A 15,291-nucleotide genomic window follows, 5' to 3' on the forward strand; every position below is an offset into this window, starting at 1 on the left:
ATGTGCATTAGCTTAGCTGTAACAAGTAAAAGTACTTTTATCCTTGTAATTATTCCTTTAAGTAGTTACTACAAGCACAGCCAGTACTGAGTTCTCAGTGACTCATAAATCTAATGCGATTCTGATTAAAAAAAAACATGTGTAACTGGCTAGGGAACATATGCTCGTCTGATGCAACATATTGCTAACACCCTCAAACCCAATTATGTTCCCCATTTCTACCCTCGTAGACAACATCCACAAAAACATGCCTTATGTATTCAGAGTTCAATAGCAGCATTTGTTTATGAGACAAGTGTTTTGTTTTGGATGTTATAACTCACCTTCCTTCAGAGCCTCCTTCATGATTGGTTCTCCTTTGGTGACATCATCCGTCGTGGCCCTGAAGAGCATTCGGTTACGAAGCCCCGTCTCGTCCGGTGCACCACAGTCACACATGTCCCTGAACAACTTCACCTTCTCCTCTAGTAACGTCAAGATCTGCTCGTCTCTTTTGTGCAGCTGATCTGTATAGACATGTTAATTTTATTTGCTAACTTGAGTTGCATTCTTTTTAGAAGCAATTAGTAGAGATTACTAATTAATTTTCATAGTTGTGCACATTTTTTGGTGTCCGTAACAATAGTCATTTTGTCAGATTGTGCTTCCTGGTCAATCATCAATTGTCGTTTAAAATGACATGTGTGATGTCATAGAGAAGGCACAATACTGGAATTTATAACTTTGATACGATACCTTGAAAATAATCGATTTTCGATACTGCGAAGAAATATTTAAAGGATTGCTTGTGGAGTAACGAAAGTAACATACAGCTTTGCAAACATTCTTGTTTATTAGTGTATCATGATACTGAAATTTCTAACCTCGATATGAAACCTTAAAATATCGATATTCGATACGATTTTCGATACTGTGAAAAAATATTTAAAGGATTGTTGCAGAGTAACGAAAGTAAAATACAGATTTACAAATGTTCTTATTTATTAGTGCTGTTATGATACTTGATTTTTTTTACTTTGATACGATACCTTGAAAAATATCGATATTCAATACCATTGTCGATACTGTGAGGAAATTTAAAGGATTGTTGTGGAGAAACAGAAGTAACACAGGTTTGCAAACATTTTTGTTTATTAGTGTTGTCATGATTCTGGAATATTTAACTTCGATACCTTGAAAAATATCAACATTCGATACCATTTTCGATACTGCGAGGAAATCTTTAAAGGATTGTTGTGGAGTATTGGAAGTAAAATACAGGTTTGCAAATGTTCTAATTTATTAGTGTGTTATGATACTGGAATTTCTGACTTCGATATGATACCTTAAAATATTGATATTCGATACTATTTTCAATACTGCGAGAAAATATTTAAAGGATTGTTGGGGAGTAGTGGAAGTAAACTACAGGTTTGCAAATGTTCTTATTTGTTAGTATTGTCATGATGCTGAAATATTTAACTTCTATATGATACCTTGAAAAATATTGATATTCGATTCCATTTTCGATACTGCAAGAAAATAGTATTGTTACTATTGTTACTAATAAAAATATTGTTGCAGAGTAATGGAAGTAAAATACAGGTTTGCAAATGTTGTTTATTAAGGCTACAGATCACCTATTTCACGTTATTTATTATTACTTGTAGTTTTTATTTTTTCTTGTAGTTTTTGTTTATTATTACCTGTAGTTTTTCCTGCACAATTAATAGAGAGGGTTACAAATATTAGACAATTTTTTTTAATAAAAAATGTATTGTTCATGAAAGAAAAAATGCTTTGAAAAGCAAATTTTCACTTTTTGTCTAAAGCCAAACTAACCCTGTATACATGACGAGTTCATTTCAAGCGAGAAAGCGAAAAAACTTCTGTACCTCTGAACTCCTTGACTTTGATTTCCTGAAGTCTCCTGTCCTCTTCGTTTTCACTCGGCACACCTTCATCATCATCTCTCTCCCTGGAGGAAATGGACAGTCTGTAAAGAAAGACTACCAGCTCTCACATATTCTGATGCTTAAAGTGTCTTTTGTTATTATAGTCTATTTGTCATTATAGTCACTATTAAAGTATAACTTAATTTATTCTATGCAAATTAACCTAAATAATAGTAGAATTTGATTACATTTTACAATATTAACTTACATGTTATGAATTACCTTAAAATATTCATCAAAACTAAGCTTTTTTTCTGATTTAAAAATATGACTATTATATGTTTTAATATGAGTTCTAAAAGACACCCACTAACACTTCATTCAGAGTAACAACAGTTTAGTATGTAGCAAAATATAATTAGCATACAAGAACAAGAATAAATGGATGACTTTAAAAGACTACTGCCACACACTACTTGCATTTATCATGCTTTTTTGTATATAAAACTCCTTTTTGTTCATTTAGTTAGACGCACACACCAAATTGGAACATCTAATAATATATAAGGAGGCATACATAGACTGCATGGCCTCTTGAATGAGCTGCATCCACGTGTTCCTCTCCTCTTTGGAGCTTGTGTACACTTCTACCATCTCGGGCTTCTCGATGCCGGCTGTGATCAGAAACAGACCTTTCTCCTCATTGGCTACTTCCCTCACGATGAGCTTCTGCAGGGAGATGACGGTGGAGCGCTGGTCCTGAAAGATCAGAGTAGAAAATTACAGCCAGAATAAGATCAATTATGATCTCCAATGTTCCTTCTAAACTTGTAAGGATAAAGCACTTTTAATAATTCAGTATTCAAATAACAGAGTGTGAAGTAAACATGTATCTTAAGCTGAGATGTATGAAATACTGTTTCTGGGTCTGAGCATCTACTGAACTGAGAAAAGCCTCTAAAATAGCCATCTAGCCATCTATCCAGGCATCCATCCATCCGTCTTTCCATCCATCCGTCCGTCCATCTGTCCGTCCATCCATCCATCCAGCCGTCCGTCCATCCATCCATTCAGCTGTCTATCCATCCATCCATCCCTCCACCCAGTCATCCATCCATCCATCCATCCATCTTTCTATCCATCCAGCCGTCCATCTATCCATCCGTCCATCCATTCATCCATCCATCCATCCATCTATCCATCCATCCATCCATCCATCCATCCGTCCGTCCGTCCGTCCATCCATCCATCCATCCATCCATCCATCCATCCATCCATCCATCCCTCCCTCCACCCAGCTATCCATCCATCCGTCCATCCATCCAGCCGTCCATCCAGCCGTCCCTCCCTCCACCCAGCCATACATCCATCCATCCATCTTTCTATCCATCCATCCATCCGTCCGTCCATCCATCCATCCATCCATCCATCCATCCATCCATCCATCTATCTATCCATCCAGCCGTCTATCCGTCCATCCATCCATCCATCAACTCCACCAAGCCATCCATCCATCCATCCATCTTTCTATCCATCCAGCCGTCCATCCATCCGTCCGTCCATCCAGCAGTCCATCCATCCGTCCGTCCATTTATTCATTTATCCATTCATCCATCCCTCCACCCAGCCATACATCCATCCATTCGTCCGTCTGTCCATCCATCCATCCAGCTGTCCATCTGTCCGTTCGTTCGTCCGTCCATCCATAGGTATCTATATCTATCCATCCATAAATGTAAATATTTCATATATAACATAAATATAAATACAGATTTTCCCAAACATGTACATAAATATACACAGCACACACACATATTTTATGTAAATACAGCCTTTTAGTTTGGATGTGACATATAATTTGATACCATTAATTACTACCATTCGTTGTTTGCTTTTGGCATCTGATGGAGCATTTGGATCTGGAAACTGTGACGCATGATGTCAAACATAACAAGCAGATTATTGATGAATGTTAGAAAAATGCTAAACATACCAAAGAGGCGAAAATGTACTTCTGATCTTTCTCCTGCAGGAACACAATCACGTCCCTCAGCAGCAGAGCCTGGACATCTGGAGAAGAGCACGTTCGATAGATTTAAAAACAGGCCCTGTTTGTGTTAGTGTGGGTGTGTGTTTCTGTGGTGATAGATGGGACTGTGTTCTGTCAGCAAAACATCATGGTAGTTCATTCACATGGTATATTTTGCAGTACAAAACCACATTTCAACATGCCCAGAATGCAAAAAAAAAAAAAAAAAAAAAAAAGAAGATCACTACTATAATTTGAGCTTCTTTTGGGTGGTTGCTAAGGTGTTGCCACATTGTTTTGTCTAAGGGCTCCAAATGTTTTAGCATTTGGTCATCAGGTGTTGCTATCCAGCTGCTAAGGTTTTCAGAGTGAGTTCTGTCATTGTGTTTTTTTTACATGGTTGCTATGGTGTTGCAATGCTGTTGCCTAGGTTTTCTATCCATCCGTCTATTCATCTAGCCATCTATTTATCTATCCATCCGTCTGTCTATTTATCTATCCATCTCTTTATCTATCCATCATCCATCTCTTTATCTGTCTGTCTGTCTGTCTGTCTGTCTATCTATCTATCTATCTATCTATCTATCCACTTCTACCATGTTGTTTTTGTTACATGGTTGCTAGGGTGTTGCTATGCTGTTGCCTAGGTGTTCTTCTAAATGAGTTGTTGCTTATACTAGGCTCTTGTGGTTTCTATTGTGTTGTGATTAGTAACCATGGTGTTGCTATGTGTTTGCCTAGGTGTTTAGAGTGATTTATGTCATTTCTGTAAAATGGTTTCTAGGGTGTTGTGATTGGTTGCCAAGGTTGGTTTTGTGTGCATTGTATTATGTTATGTGCTTACTTGGTGTTACAATTGTGAATAGATGTTGCTATGTGGTTGCCTAGGTGTTTAGAGTGCCTTATGCCATTTCTGTAAAGTGGTTTCTAGGGTGTTGTGATTGATTGCCAATGTTGGTTACTATGCAGTAAACAAGATTTCTGTGGATTTTATTATGCCACTGCTGTTATGTGCTTACTTGCTGTTACTATGCAGTTGCCTAGGTGGTCCAAGTAGGTTTTATCATATTGTTGCCATCCCATGGTTACTAAAATATCTGCGTTCTCTGCATTTTAGTATGTCACTGCTCTTAAGAGGTTGATTTCATGTTTCTAGCCAGTTGCTAAGGTTTTCAGAGTGAGTTCTGTCATGTTGTTTCTGTTACATGGTTGCTATGTTGTTGCCTAGGTGTTTTTCTGAGTGAGTTCTTGTTGTTGCTATTGTGTTGTGATTAGCAGCCGTGGTGTTGCTATGTGGTTGCCTAGGTGTTTAGAGCACTTTATGCCATTTCTGTAAAGTAGTTTCTAAGGTGTTGTGATTGGTTGCTATGCAGTAGCCTAGGTTTTTTGTGCATCTTGTTATGTGGTTACTTGGTGTTGCTACTCTATGCAGTTGCCAAGGTGTTCTAAGTAAAGTGTTCTAAAGGACCTGTTCTCTGCATTTTCTTATATCATTGCTCTTATAAGGTTGATTTCGTGTTTCTATGCAGATGTCTAGGTTTTCTGAGTTAGTTTCGTTGCTGCTGTCACATGGTTGCTATGGTGTTGCCGAATCGTTTTCTGAGTAAGTTTTGTCATTTGGTTGCTAGGGTGTGGTGATTAGTATGGTGTTTCTATGTGGTTGCCTAGGTGTTTAGAGAGTTCTATGACATTTCTGTAAAGGTGGTTGCTAAGGTGTTGTGATTGGTTGCCAAGGTGTTGCTGTACAGTAAGGGTTTCTGTGCATTTCATTGCTGTTGATAATGTGTTGTGATTAGTTGCAATGGTGTTGCTATATGGTTGCTTAGGTCTTCAGAGTAAGTTTTATCTTTTGCTTTATTTATTTATTTTTGCTGTGCCATCAGGAGTGCTTAATTAGGGTTAAAGCTAAACTGAGTTTGACCCCTTTTTTCTTTGTGTTCTGGCCATTTCGTCATGACACTGTGGTTGATTTTGGTGACTTTGCCATAGTGTTGTTATACAGATATTGCTATTTGTTGCTTAGGTTTTCATCTTAAGTGTCATCTTTTTTTGCTGTTCCATTCTTGCTAGAGTATCAACATCAGGGGTGTCAAACCAAAGGTGTCAAACTCAGTTCCTGGAGGGCCCCAGCCCTGCGTAGCTTAGTTCCAATCTTGCGTCAACACTAACATATAAACTTCAAACAAGCTTGAAAGACTCAATTAGTTTGATCAGGTGTGTTTAATTATGGTTAAAGCTTGACACCTGCTTAGTGTCGTGATTGTTTGCCATAATGTTGTTATACGGATGTCTAGGAGTTCTATCATGTTGTTGCTGTTACATAGTTTTAGGGCGTTGTCAAGCGTTTCTGAGTGGTGTTTCTGATGGCATATTCATAAGTGAAGCCAATTCACTGGTCCTCACCCTTGAGTCTGCCAGCTGAGTTCTTGAGCTGCAGCGGCCCGTCGTGAATTAACTTCCGGCCACGTAACAGATCCTCTCTGGCAAACATCTGCCCGCTTTTCATCCTCATGATGGACTTGCTGTCCGTCCGGCTGTACACTTCCTTTAGCCTCTTCTTCTTTTCATGCTCATTCACTTTATTGTCTACGGCAGCAATCACCTCCTTCACCAGCTTCAGACCTTGACTAACGTCTGCATGGTCCTCTTCGTTTTCTGGCATGAAAAACATCAGAATATCAGCAGGTTCATCACAAAGAAGAGAGTTTTAAATATAATACCATAACAGGCCGTACCTTTCGTGTGCTGCAGTATTCTCTGTAGTAACACGGGATACTTTGTGATTCGTTGTGTGACTAACAATATGCACTCAGGAATGCTTAGCCTTCGGACAACAGGGCTGCTCATCTTTTTCTGGAAAACAGAAACAGATGTGAAACACGGGATCGGTTCCATTTTAGAGACTTGAGAAGAGAAAGCACGAATGCTTTAGGCTACTTTCACATATTTGGGAGGATTAGAGATGACTACCTTGATGAAAGCTTGAAAGCGTTTGTCTTTGGTGTGAAGCTCCTTGTAGAAGTTCACAGCTTCATTGTGCCTGCCGCAGAACTTCCCATAGACCTTCTTCATTCTCTCGGCACTGGAACCCGAGAACTGAAGGAGAACAAGTGGGAAAATCAGGGAAAAAATGGGCTATTTGACAGGATCCAGAAGCATCAACGTTTCACTAAAAGTCTGAGCTTGACCTTACCTGAGAAACCAGCACATCGCCAATCTTTCGAATGACAAAGCCGCCCTCTTCTTGGCTCCCTGATTCCTTCTTTCTTTCAAGCAGGTGTGAGAAGAACTGTGTGTGCAAATCCAGAACGTCGTCCAACATGGGGAACATCTTCTCCACCGTCTGAGCTTCTAGTTGAACTTCTCTCAGTAGTCCTTTACTGTAAACATCAGCCATGATCTTCAGCGTTCTCACATGGTGCATTTCTGTCTGGATGAGCTCTGATATTGACAAAAGCAAATAATCTTACTGTGTGACCTTTCAAGAGTGTCAATGACCTAATTTAATAAGTCTCATAGTGAAAGCAGAAGCTGTATGGGAGAACCTGGTGTGTTCTGCTTACCGTAGATGACGTCTTGCCTTTTGATAACATCCTTTTTAAGCTGCTTGAGGAATTTCTTGTCTACTGTGAAGCTATAAGAATCTGCCTCCAGCTCTTTGGCATCAGCTTCAAATTCTCCCATCAACTGGCTGTCCATCATCTCTGTACCTGAAAGTTGGTCGTAGGGATTAGTTACACTACTGTTTAAAAATCTGAGGTTGGAATGGACCTTCTTTGCTGTTTGATGCTGTGTTCACACCAGACGGAGATGAAGCGCCAATTATGAGTGATTCACATGTTAAGTCAATGCAAAGACGCGAATAGACATCCTGCGGTACATTTCAGGCAAATGAGTAAAGTGGTGCGAATGACACGATTCAAACAAATGAAGTGCGAGATGAGCGTTTTGGGCAAATCACTCAAGATGGAAAATCTGAACTTCAGCGGATATTTGCGCTGCGTTATGCAATCAGGAGTCTCTTGTAGGGGCGTGATTATGGCGTAGTGCCTGTTGTTGGTGTCCCGAGGGAAAATCCTCTTGCCGACATCGGAAAGTAGTTCATAAAACTAGGCTTGGCTCAGTCTAAAGAACTGCTGAAAGCTTCCATCATCCAGGTATAGTTTCTGGAGTTGATGAACTCACAGAGTTGGGTGCATCTCTGAAAGAATCTAGTGGACTCAGACACGGTGCCGAACGAATATACGCTGCTTTTCAGCATTCCTCAAGCACATAAAGCACAGTTACTATATCAATAAAATCCATGTTAGCCATTTAGCAACGAAGCTAGAGTCAGCAGGCAGACAGAACCCTTTCCCATGACATTAATTTGCGTCTATTGTGAAGTGAATTTGATGGGCAAATAAATCGCATTTGACGCGCAAATGAAGCGAGTTAACTCAAAATGTTCATTCGTCTATTTATTCACGCGTGCCGCATCTGGTGTGAACATAGCATAAGAATGGATTGATTATACAGGAAAAAAGTGATTTGGTGCACAAAAGAAATCGTGCTGCTAATTTGTGAGATTTGTCTTTCTGAATTATTAATGTTGATAATAAGGTTAAACAAACAGCATCTGTGAATTATGTCTTTTTACCTTATTTATGTAAATGCCTTCTTGCAGGATCAAAGATAAAAACTGTTTATGCATTATAGATTGTTGTGCTAAATTGTGAAATTGTATTTTTCATATTTTGATGAATGAAATGATCAAAATGACAATTTTTTTTTTAAATATTGTTACACAAAATTTTTTTTAATTTTTTATATATGAATTCAAGTAAATTTGAATATAAATTTAAATAATAGTTCACAATATTTCTGGATTTACTGCATTTTTCATTTAATAAATACATCCAAAACCTTTGTTAATAAATTGTTAATTCAAATATTAATCATTTAGTAAATATTAGATATGTATTAATATTTTTATGTATTGTTAATTCATATTTATTATTATTATTATTAATAATAATAAAATTTTAAAATAAGTAAAAACTAAGAAAACTAAGAATAACTATACTGTAAATAATCTATAAATAATAAACAATACAAATTCATTTTAAAAGAAAATCAACTCTTACCCTCATCGGTAAGAGATTCTGTGGACTCTGTGACTTTACTGGTCTTGTGAAGAGAGTCCGTTGACTGGGACAGAAACTTCTTAAGAGGAGTGTCGTCCATTTGTCTGAATGTTAGAGAGACAAAAAAAACACAGAAGATACATTATATACTTCATTTATTTTTGTATTTCTTTTTTTACTTTATTTATTAGATTTTTCCATACCCAAACACATTCATTCACTATTAATTGTACAATAAACACTTACACAACAGCTAACAATGACACAGACATAGAAAAAAAACAAACAAAAGTAAAAATATTCCATGTTTTAATGCATTGTTGATTTTATAAAAAGAGCAACAAAAAAAAAATCCAATGTAAATCTGTGCTTCAAAATCTAATATAAACAAAAACGATAGAAAAGAAATAATCTAAATGATATTCACCCCCAAAAATAGCATTGACAATATCTAAATGTAAAAACCATCTGTATGTTATGAGTGAGCATCAGCACTGACCCTGCTATGTTATTAATGGACATGCTCTTAGACAGTGGGTTGCTGTTGAAAGACATGATACTGCTGGGGTTTTTCCGAGGAGGAGCGAGAGGAGCCGGCTGGTCATCGGGAACAGATATTGTGGACCACGGACGATCCCTTGCTGGAAGAGCTTTAAAAAAATACAAAAAAACATCATATAGTGAGATTTTTGAATCATGCAAATAGAGAAGAATACATGAAATGAGTATAAGGGGAATTTACTTTTACTTCTGAGGGTGACATTAGGCATCGAGGCAGAATCTGTAACTGTCTGCTGCTGTTTTTGCTGCTGAAAGAAATATTTGAAATGGGATTATGGGTAAAAAATATAATAGTTAATCACTGTACTTCCCTCAGTTGATTGAATACATTAGGAATTCCAAACGTTTTTTGTATTGTGTAGTTTTTTTTGTAAATGTTGTGTTTTGGGTGAATTATGTAAATAAGGCAATGTTTAATTAAATATATGCCAATTAGCATATAATTCTAGCACAAAAATCTGAGCACCGCAAGAAATCAGTTAAATGAAAAAAAAAAATTAATAAAAAAAAAAAAAAAAAAAAAAATATATATATATATATATATATATATATATATATATATATATATATATATATATATGTGTGTGTGTGTATTTTTTTTTCTCCCCATAGAAACATATAATCAAGGAAATTATGATATGAACATATATCCCTATGTAAAAACCTTCAAAATAAAGATCTGAATAAAGTTTTCTGTATGTAAGTGGAGATTTATGGTTCAGTGCAAGAAAAAAATTTGAATTTAGAGACAAAAAATAGAATGTAGTCTACTTTATAAAATATACAGACAAAAATTGTTAAATAAAAAAATCAAAGACAGAAAAAACGAAGCAGCAAATGTAAAGCCATAAACCTAAAATTAATAAGTACTTAAAAAAACTCAAATTGTTTTGCCTGCAATGTCTTGTCTTAAAGGGATTTTTACTAAGGGTGTAGGCTAATGATACGCGTATTCATATTGAAACATTCGGCACGAGCCTTTCAGTTTAGTATGCATTACAAACCGAACAATTCAGACTAATATTTGAAAAGATAAAAGAGGATAAAGTTTAATGTTTATAATGTTTTCAGTGTAACTACGCTCAACAGGGCACCCTAAATGACGTGGCTCCACCTCCAAACTCTACTCCAGTCAGGCATGTGGCAATACTTTGAACATGTTGACTCATTTACGCCGACATCGCACCAATGGTGTCAATAACTAGAATTAGACATAAACTAGAATGGTGCACACTACAAACAACTAGCCCCGCGACATTCAGACAGTCTCTTCCTACAGATTTGAACAGCGCAAAACAAATCACCTAGGCGATCTGTACATTTACAGTATAACTGCGAATATAAGACCTTACTCGGTAGTGGAAAATTCGTGTTTTGAGAAAATGTTTGAGCCCTGTCACATTATTCCCATTTCAGTCAGACAATAAGGTCACACTTTATTTAGATGGTCTATTTGTTGAATTAAGCTATATTGCATCTACATGCAAACTAAATCTCATTAGATTATAAGTAGACTGGGGGTTGGGGTTAGTGTAACTTGACATGTTCTTGCAAAGTTTCTTATAGTCAGTTAAATGTTTGTTGAAGGAGCAGCACCAGCAGATATTAAGCAGACAGTCTACTAATACTCAAATGGACCATCAAAATAAAGTGTTACCGACAATAATTTCTGCTTTCAGATCCACTGAAACTGCAGGTCACATCAAGTCATATCAAGGAGGTCTGTGCTATCTAAAGAAAATGTGGACGCATTTCTTCCTGAAAATAAAAATTATTTAAAAATGGATTGAAACTAAGTTCCATATAAAACAAAATTGTTATTTTCTTTGCTTCTAACTACTACAACATCACATTTCATTTTTATAAAAAAATTTTTGGTTTTGGGTATAAACGAGTTTTCGTTTTAAGAAGAAACCCCAAAGTAAAGTTGTTCAAAGTAATGTTTTATGAGGTTTAATAAATAAAAAATAAAATTAAAAAGTGAAGATTTAAGAAATTCTCTGGCTTTTTTTTTTTTTTTGCTGTATCAAAAACATACCAAACTATGACACTACTGTGTCACATTGTGATTCCGAACTGTGATTTTTGTGAACCGTTACACCCCTACGCAACCATTTTTAAGACACTATCATAAACGTTCTCTCAAAACTGAAAATTCTGTCATTCTGTGCAACATTTTTGAGGTAAAATGTCCTTTTACTCCTTATTTTAGGGTCAAAACAATAATTAGCATACACCACAAAAGTCCCGTTTATGACAGTCATATGAGAAGCGAGATCTTGAATTACCTTCATCTTGACTTTAGCGCAGACAGGAAGACTCTCTTTGCAGCCTTTGTGGACTTGTGCATTGCAATCTGAAAGCAAACAAACACAAAACTCAGTCAGCACTGAATCCAAAAGCCATTATGCATCATTTTAGCAGAACTTGTTTGCAGACGGAACAATCCCGAAGCTGCAAAATAGCATTAAACAGGAGAGACATCTGGAAGAAAACACCAAGACTGTGCCGTTTCCTGCTTTCCTCTTTCGTGGAGAGTGTGAAATGATCATTTTCCTGTGCGACTCCACCTTTGCCAGCTGATGTTTACCACAGAATTTAGTCACAAACACTTCAGTTGAGTCACAGCTGATCATTTAAAGATGCTATGCTAAGCTAATGTTTACATATTTTCTCTGGGAAAGCTAACAATAACAGTAATGTGTATTCAAATATCAGCACAGTATATAAACATAAACAGCCAATTTATTGCTATGCTAACCTAAAAATTGCTAATTAGCTTTCAAAAGGTACCTGTGCGGATGGTTCGTTTGCTTTTTTCTGTCAGGGTGTACTTTGAACCTCAGACCACAAAATTACAGCAGATTTAGACACACCCAAAGAAGATTTATATGCTTTTAAAAACAAAACCACACTGCTACAATCTCTGATCATGTGATAGTTATCGAGAGTTGCGAGACTGACAACAACCTACTCTAGATGGCTTAAAGGTTAAGATCCTTTCACCTCGAGTTACAACTCCCACATTATTTCTCCAGAAAAGCCCACACATTGAAGGAAAGTGAACATTTTATGAGAAAAACAGACATCTGTCGATTTGTGCTCATTCTGTTTTCTTCTTTTAATGTTATTTAATCAAAACTTTTATTTAGCGAGGATGGATTACATCAAAAACAGTCACAATCAGGACTCTCATGTTCTTTCAACAAGCTTATTTCAAACCAATACTGCTCCTTTAAGATAGAAATAATAATGGGCAGGACTTTTTAACCCACCTACCCTGCCTGGATGACATCATCAGATTTTAAAAGTATTATCTTTGCATCCATATTAAATTGCTGACATCAAATTGAACGTCATCATTTCTTTCTAAAAAGAGATTATCATCATAAGTGAATTCAAGATGTATTGTTTTAAAAAGAGATTATCAGTTATTACAAACTGCTTGTTTTTTTTGTTTTTTGTTTTATTACAGGTCTTTTTACCCACCTACACTGTCTTGATGACATCATCAGCAACTTTATTTTCAGGCGACCAAATTTTTTGAACTATGTAGTTTTGCACATTTATAAAAGTTAAACCTACATTCATTATTACTTAGTCTCTTTATTCATCAGGGGTCTCCACAGTGGAATGAACTGCCAACTTATCCAGCATATTTTTTACACAGCGAATGCCCCTCCAGCTGCAACCCAGTACCGGGAAACATCTATACACATTCATTCACACACATACGCAGTGTTGGGCAGTAGCGTCTACACAAGCTACATTTACCGATCGCAGATCAATAAGTGACAGCACCAACATTCACGGAGCTGTGAGGCTGGTGTCTAGCCGATGAAGGTAAATCCATATGATGACTAGAATAACGATTTCTTCTTCCTGTTTTACGATGGTTGACAACAAACTTTTTGGTGCAATACTGCCACCTCTCGCTCTGGTCAGTGACGTCGCAAATCAATCATTGAGCTGACACGAGAAACTAGCTTGATGGAAAGATGACTGAGGATTTATATATATATATATATATATATATATATATATATATATATATATATATATATATATATATATATATATATATAGTAAAGGCTAAAGTATACTATGGTAATTACTATTATTTCATGATAGTTATTAATGATACTACAATATGCAAGTTAGTGTAATTTAATGCTTATTCGTAAATATTTCCCTTCACTATAGATTACTATAGTATTTAAATGCACCTCTTTTTTGTTAATTTCTGCTGTTATATACTATAATTTGTTTCTGTTTGGTACAATATTATTTACAGTAAATACATGAACTGAACAATTCTGCCTGACAGTTTTATTGATCAATAAGATATGGATGATAATTTAAGTTGCTTCGATTTAAAAATGAAAACTGCAAAAATAGCTTAATGTAGCTAAGCTACTTTTGCAAAGTAGGTTTTAGCTTAGCTTGCTACGTTTCCCAGGCAGTAGCTTTTAGTGTAGTTAAGCTACATTTTAAGTAGTGTAGCTAATAGCTTAGCTCACTACATTTTTCAAGTAGCTTGCCCAACACTGCACAAACACTATGGCCAAGTTACTTTTATTCAATTGACCTATAGCGCTTGTCTTTGGACTGTAGGGGAAACCAGAGCATTTGAGGCTTAATTTGGCCGCAACTTTATCTGCGTTTCAGCAAATAAAGCGATTTTTGCTGACAAATCTTATTGTGACACATTTTGAGAAAATGCTTCAAAACAAATTCAACATTACACTCTGGGCAAATTTACTACCCATTTGTTATGTTGGTGGCTATTTTGACCCCGGTGACTTGCATTATAATCACATTTTTTGATTGCAAAGCCATGACACCATATAATCATGCATTCTTGATTGTTGCTGGTTTTCCCTGTTGAGAAAAAGCACATTTTTACTGTTGATCATCAGTTGCAGTACAACTAAAAGCTTAGTTTCTGCCTTCTATATGAAGTATAGTGTGCGCGTGTGTGTGTGTGAAAGAGAGAGACCTTAGCGCACTTATGTTGATATGTCTAAGAAAATCTAAATAAGCACCTCAGCTCTTTGAACACAGTAAACATAGTAAGTGTACTAGGGGGTGCACAATATTGGAAAAATCTGATATCAAATTGTTTTATTTTTCTGCAATAAATATTGCGATGTAAATCAAGTGTCACAAGATAATTGAATAACACTATGATGGTTTTCTGGGGAGTCTAATAGTATTCAGGTACAGAAACTGAATAATTGCAAAAAAAATGCTTTTGTTTTACTTTGCTTCATCTCATTTCTAGTTCAAATATCTAAAAAATATATCAAGATTAAGAAACAATATTGTTTGTTTTAAAATTCAGATGAAATAAGGCAAAACTAAGAGTTTAATAATGCGTTAAATAATCTTGTTTCCGCCTTGAAATGTAGATATTTGGACTAGAAACAAAAGACAAAAATCCTAGTTAAGAAAAACTTTTTTGTTGTTGCATACATTGGATAAATACAGTGATTAAATACAATTCTGTAGCTCCAGGTCAACTATAATCCAGAGTTAACATTGCATATCTTTGCGATGTAGCTATTGCGGATGCGCATATTGCGATATCGATGGTGAAACGATATATTGTGCAGGCCTAAAGTGTACTTATGCACGCACACACAATAATCTGCTGTTTTACTCGACAGAACTCCATATAAAAGCAAGACACATTTTTGAA

At 36.1% G+C, this 15,291-nt stretch overlaps 1 protein-coding gene across 11 annotated transcripts in view; it reads right to left on the bottom strand.

Annotated features, from left to right (window-relative positions):
• Positions 1-15,291, bottom strand: part of akap13 (A-kinase anchoring protein 13) — a 101,024-nt gene that overhangs the window by 20,339 nt on the left and 65,394 nt on the right. For 8 of the 11 annotated variants that reach the window (XM_056451675.1, XM_056451673.1, XM_056451672.1 and 5 more), the window contains 13 exons: positions 11,879-11,946; positions 9,772-9,838; positions 9,529-9,679; positions 9,030-9,133; positions 7,467-7,613; positions 7,097-7,344; positions 6,874-6,999; positions 6,639-6,756; positions 6,307-6,558; positions 3,868-3,944; positions 2,452-2,633; positions 1,875-1,975; positions 324-506 (listed from right to left, as the gene is read on the bottom strand). In XM_056451675.1, coding sequence (XP_056307650.1) covers positions 324-506; positions 1,875-1,975; positions 2,452-2,633; positions 3,868-3,944; positions 6,307-6,558; positions 6,639-6,756; positions 6,874-6,999; positions 7,097-7,344; positions 7,467-7,613; positions 9,030-9,133; positions 9,529-9,679; positions 9,772-9,838; positions 11,879-11,946 — 1,824 coding nt within the window. The remainder of the gene's footprint in view (positions 1-323; positions 507-1,874; positions 1,976-2,451; positions 2,634-3,867; positions 3,945-6,306; positions 6,559-6,638; positions 6,757-6,873; positions 7,000-7,096; positions 7,345-7,466; positions 7,614-9,029; positions 9,134-9,528; positions 9,680-9,771; positions 9,839-11,878; positions 11,947-15,291) is intronic. The other 3 variants (XM_056451677.1, XM_056451671.1, XM_056451669.1) reach the window with 2 other exon arrangements.

Source organism: Danio aesculapii, chromosome 25 (assembly GCF_903798145.1).
Source record: "Danio aesculapii chromosome 25, fDanAes4.1, whole genome shotgun sequence".
NCBI classification, from domain to species: Eukaryota; Metazoa; Chordata; class Actinopteri; order Cypriniformes; family Danionidae; genus Danio; species Danio aesculapii.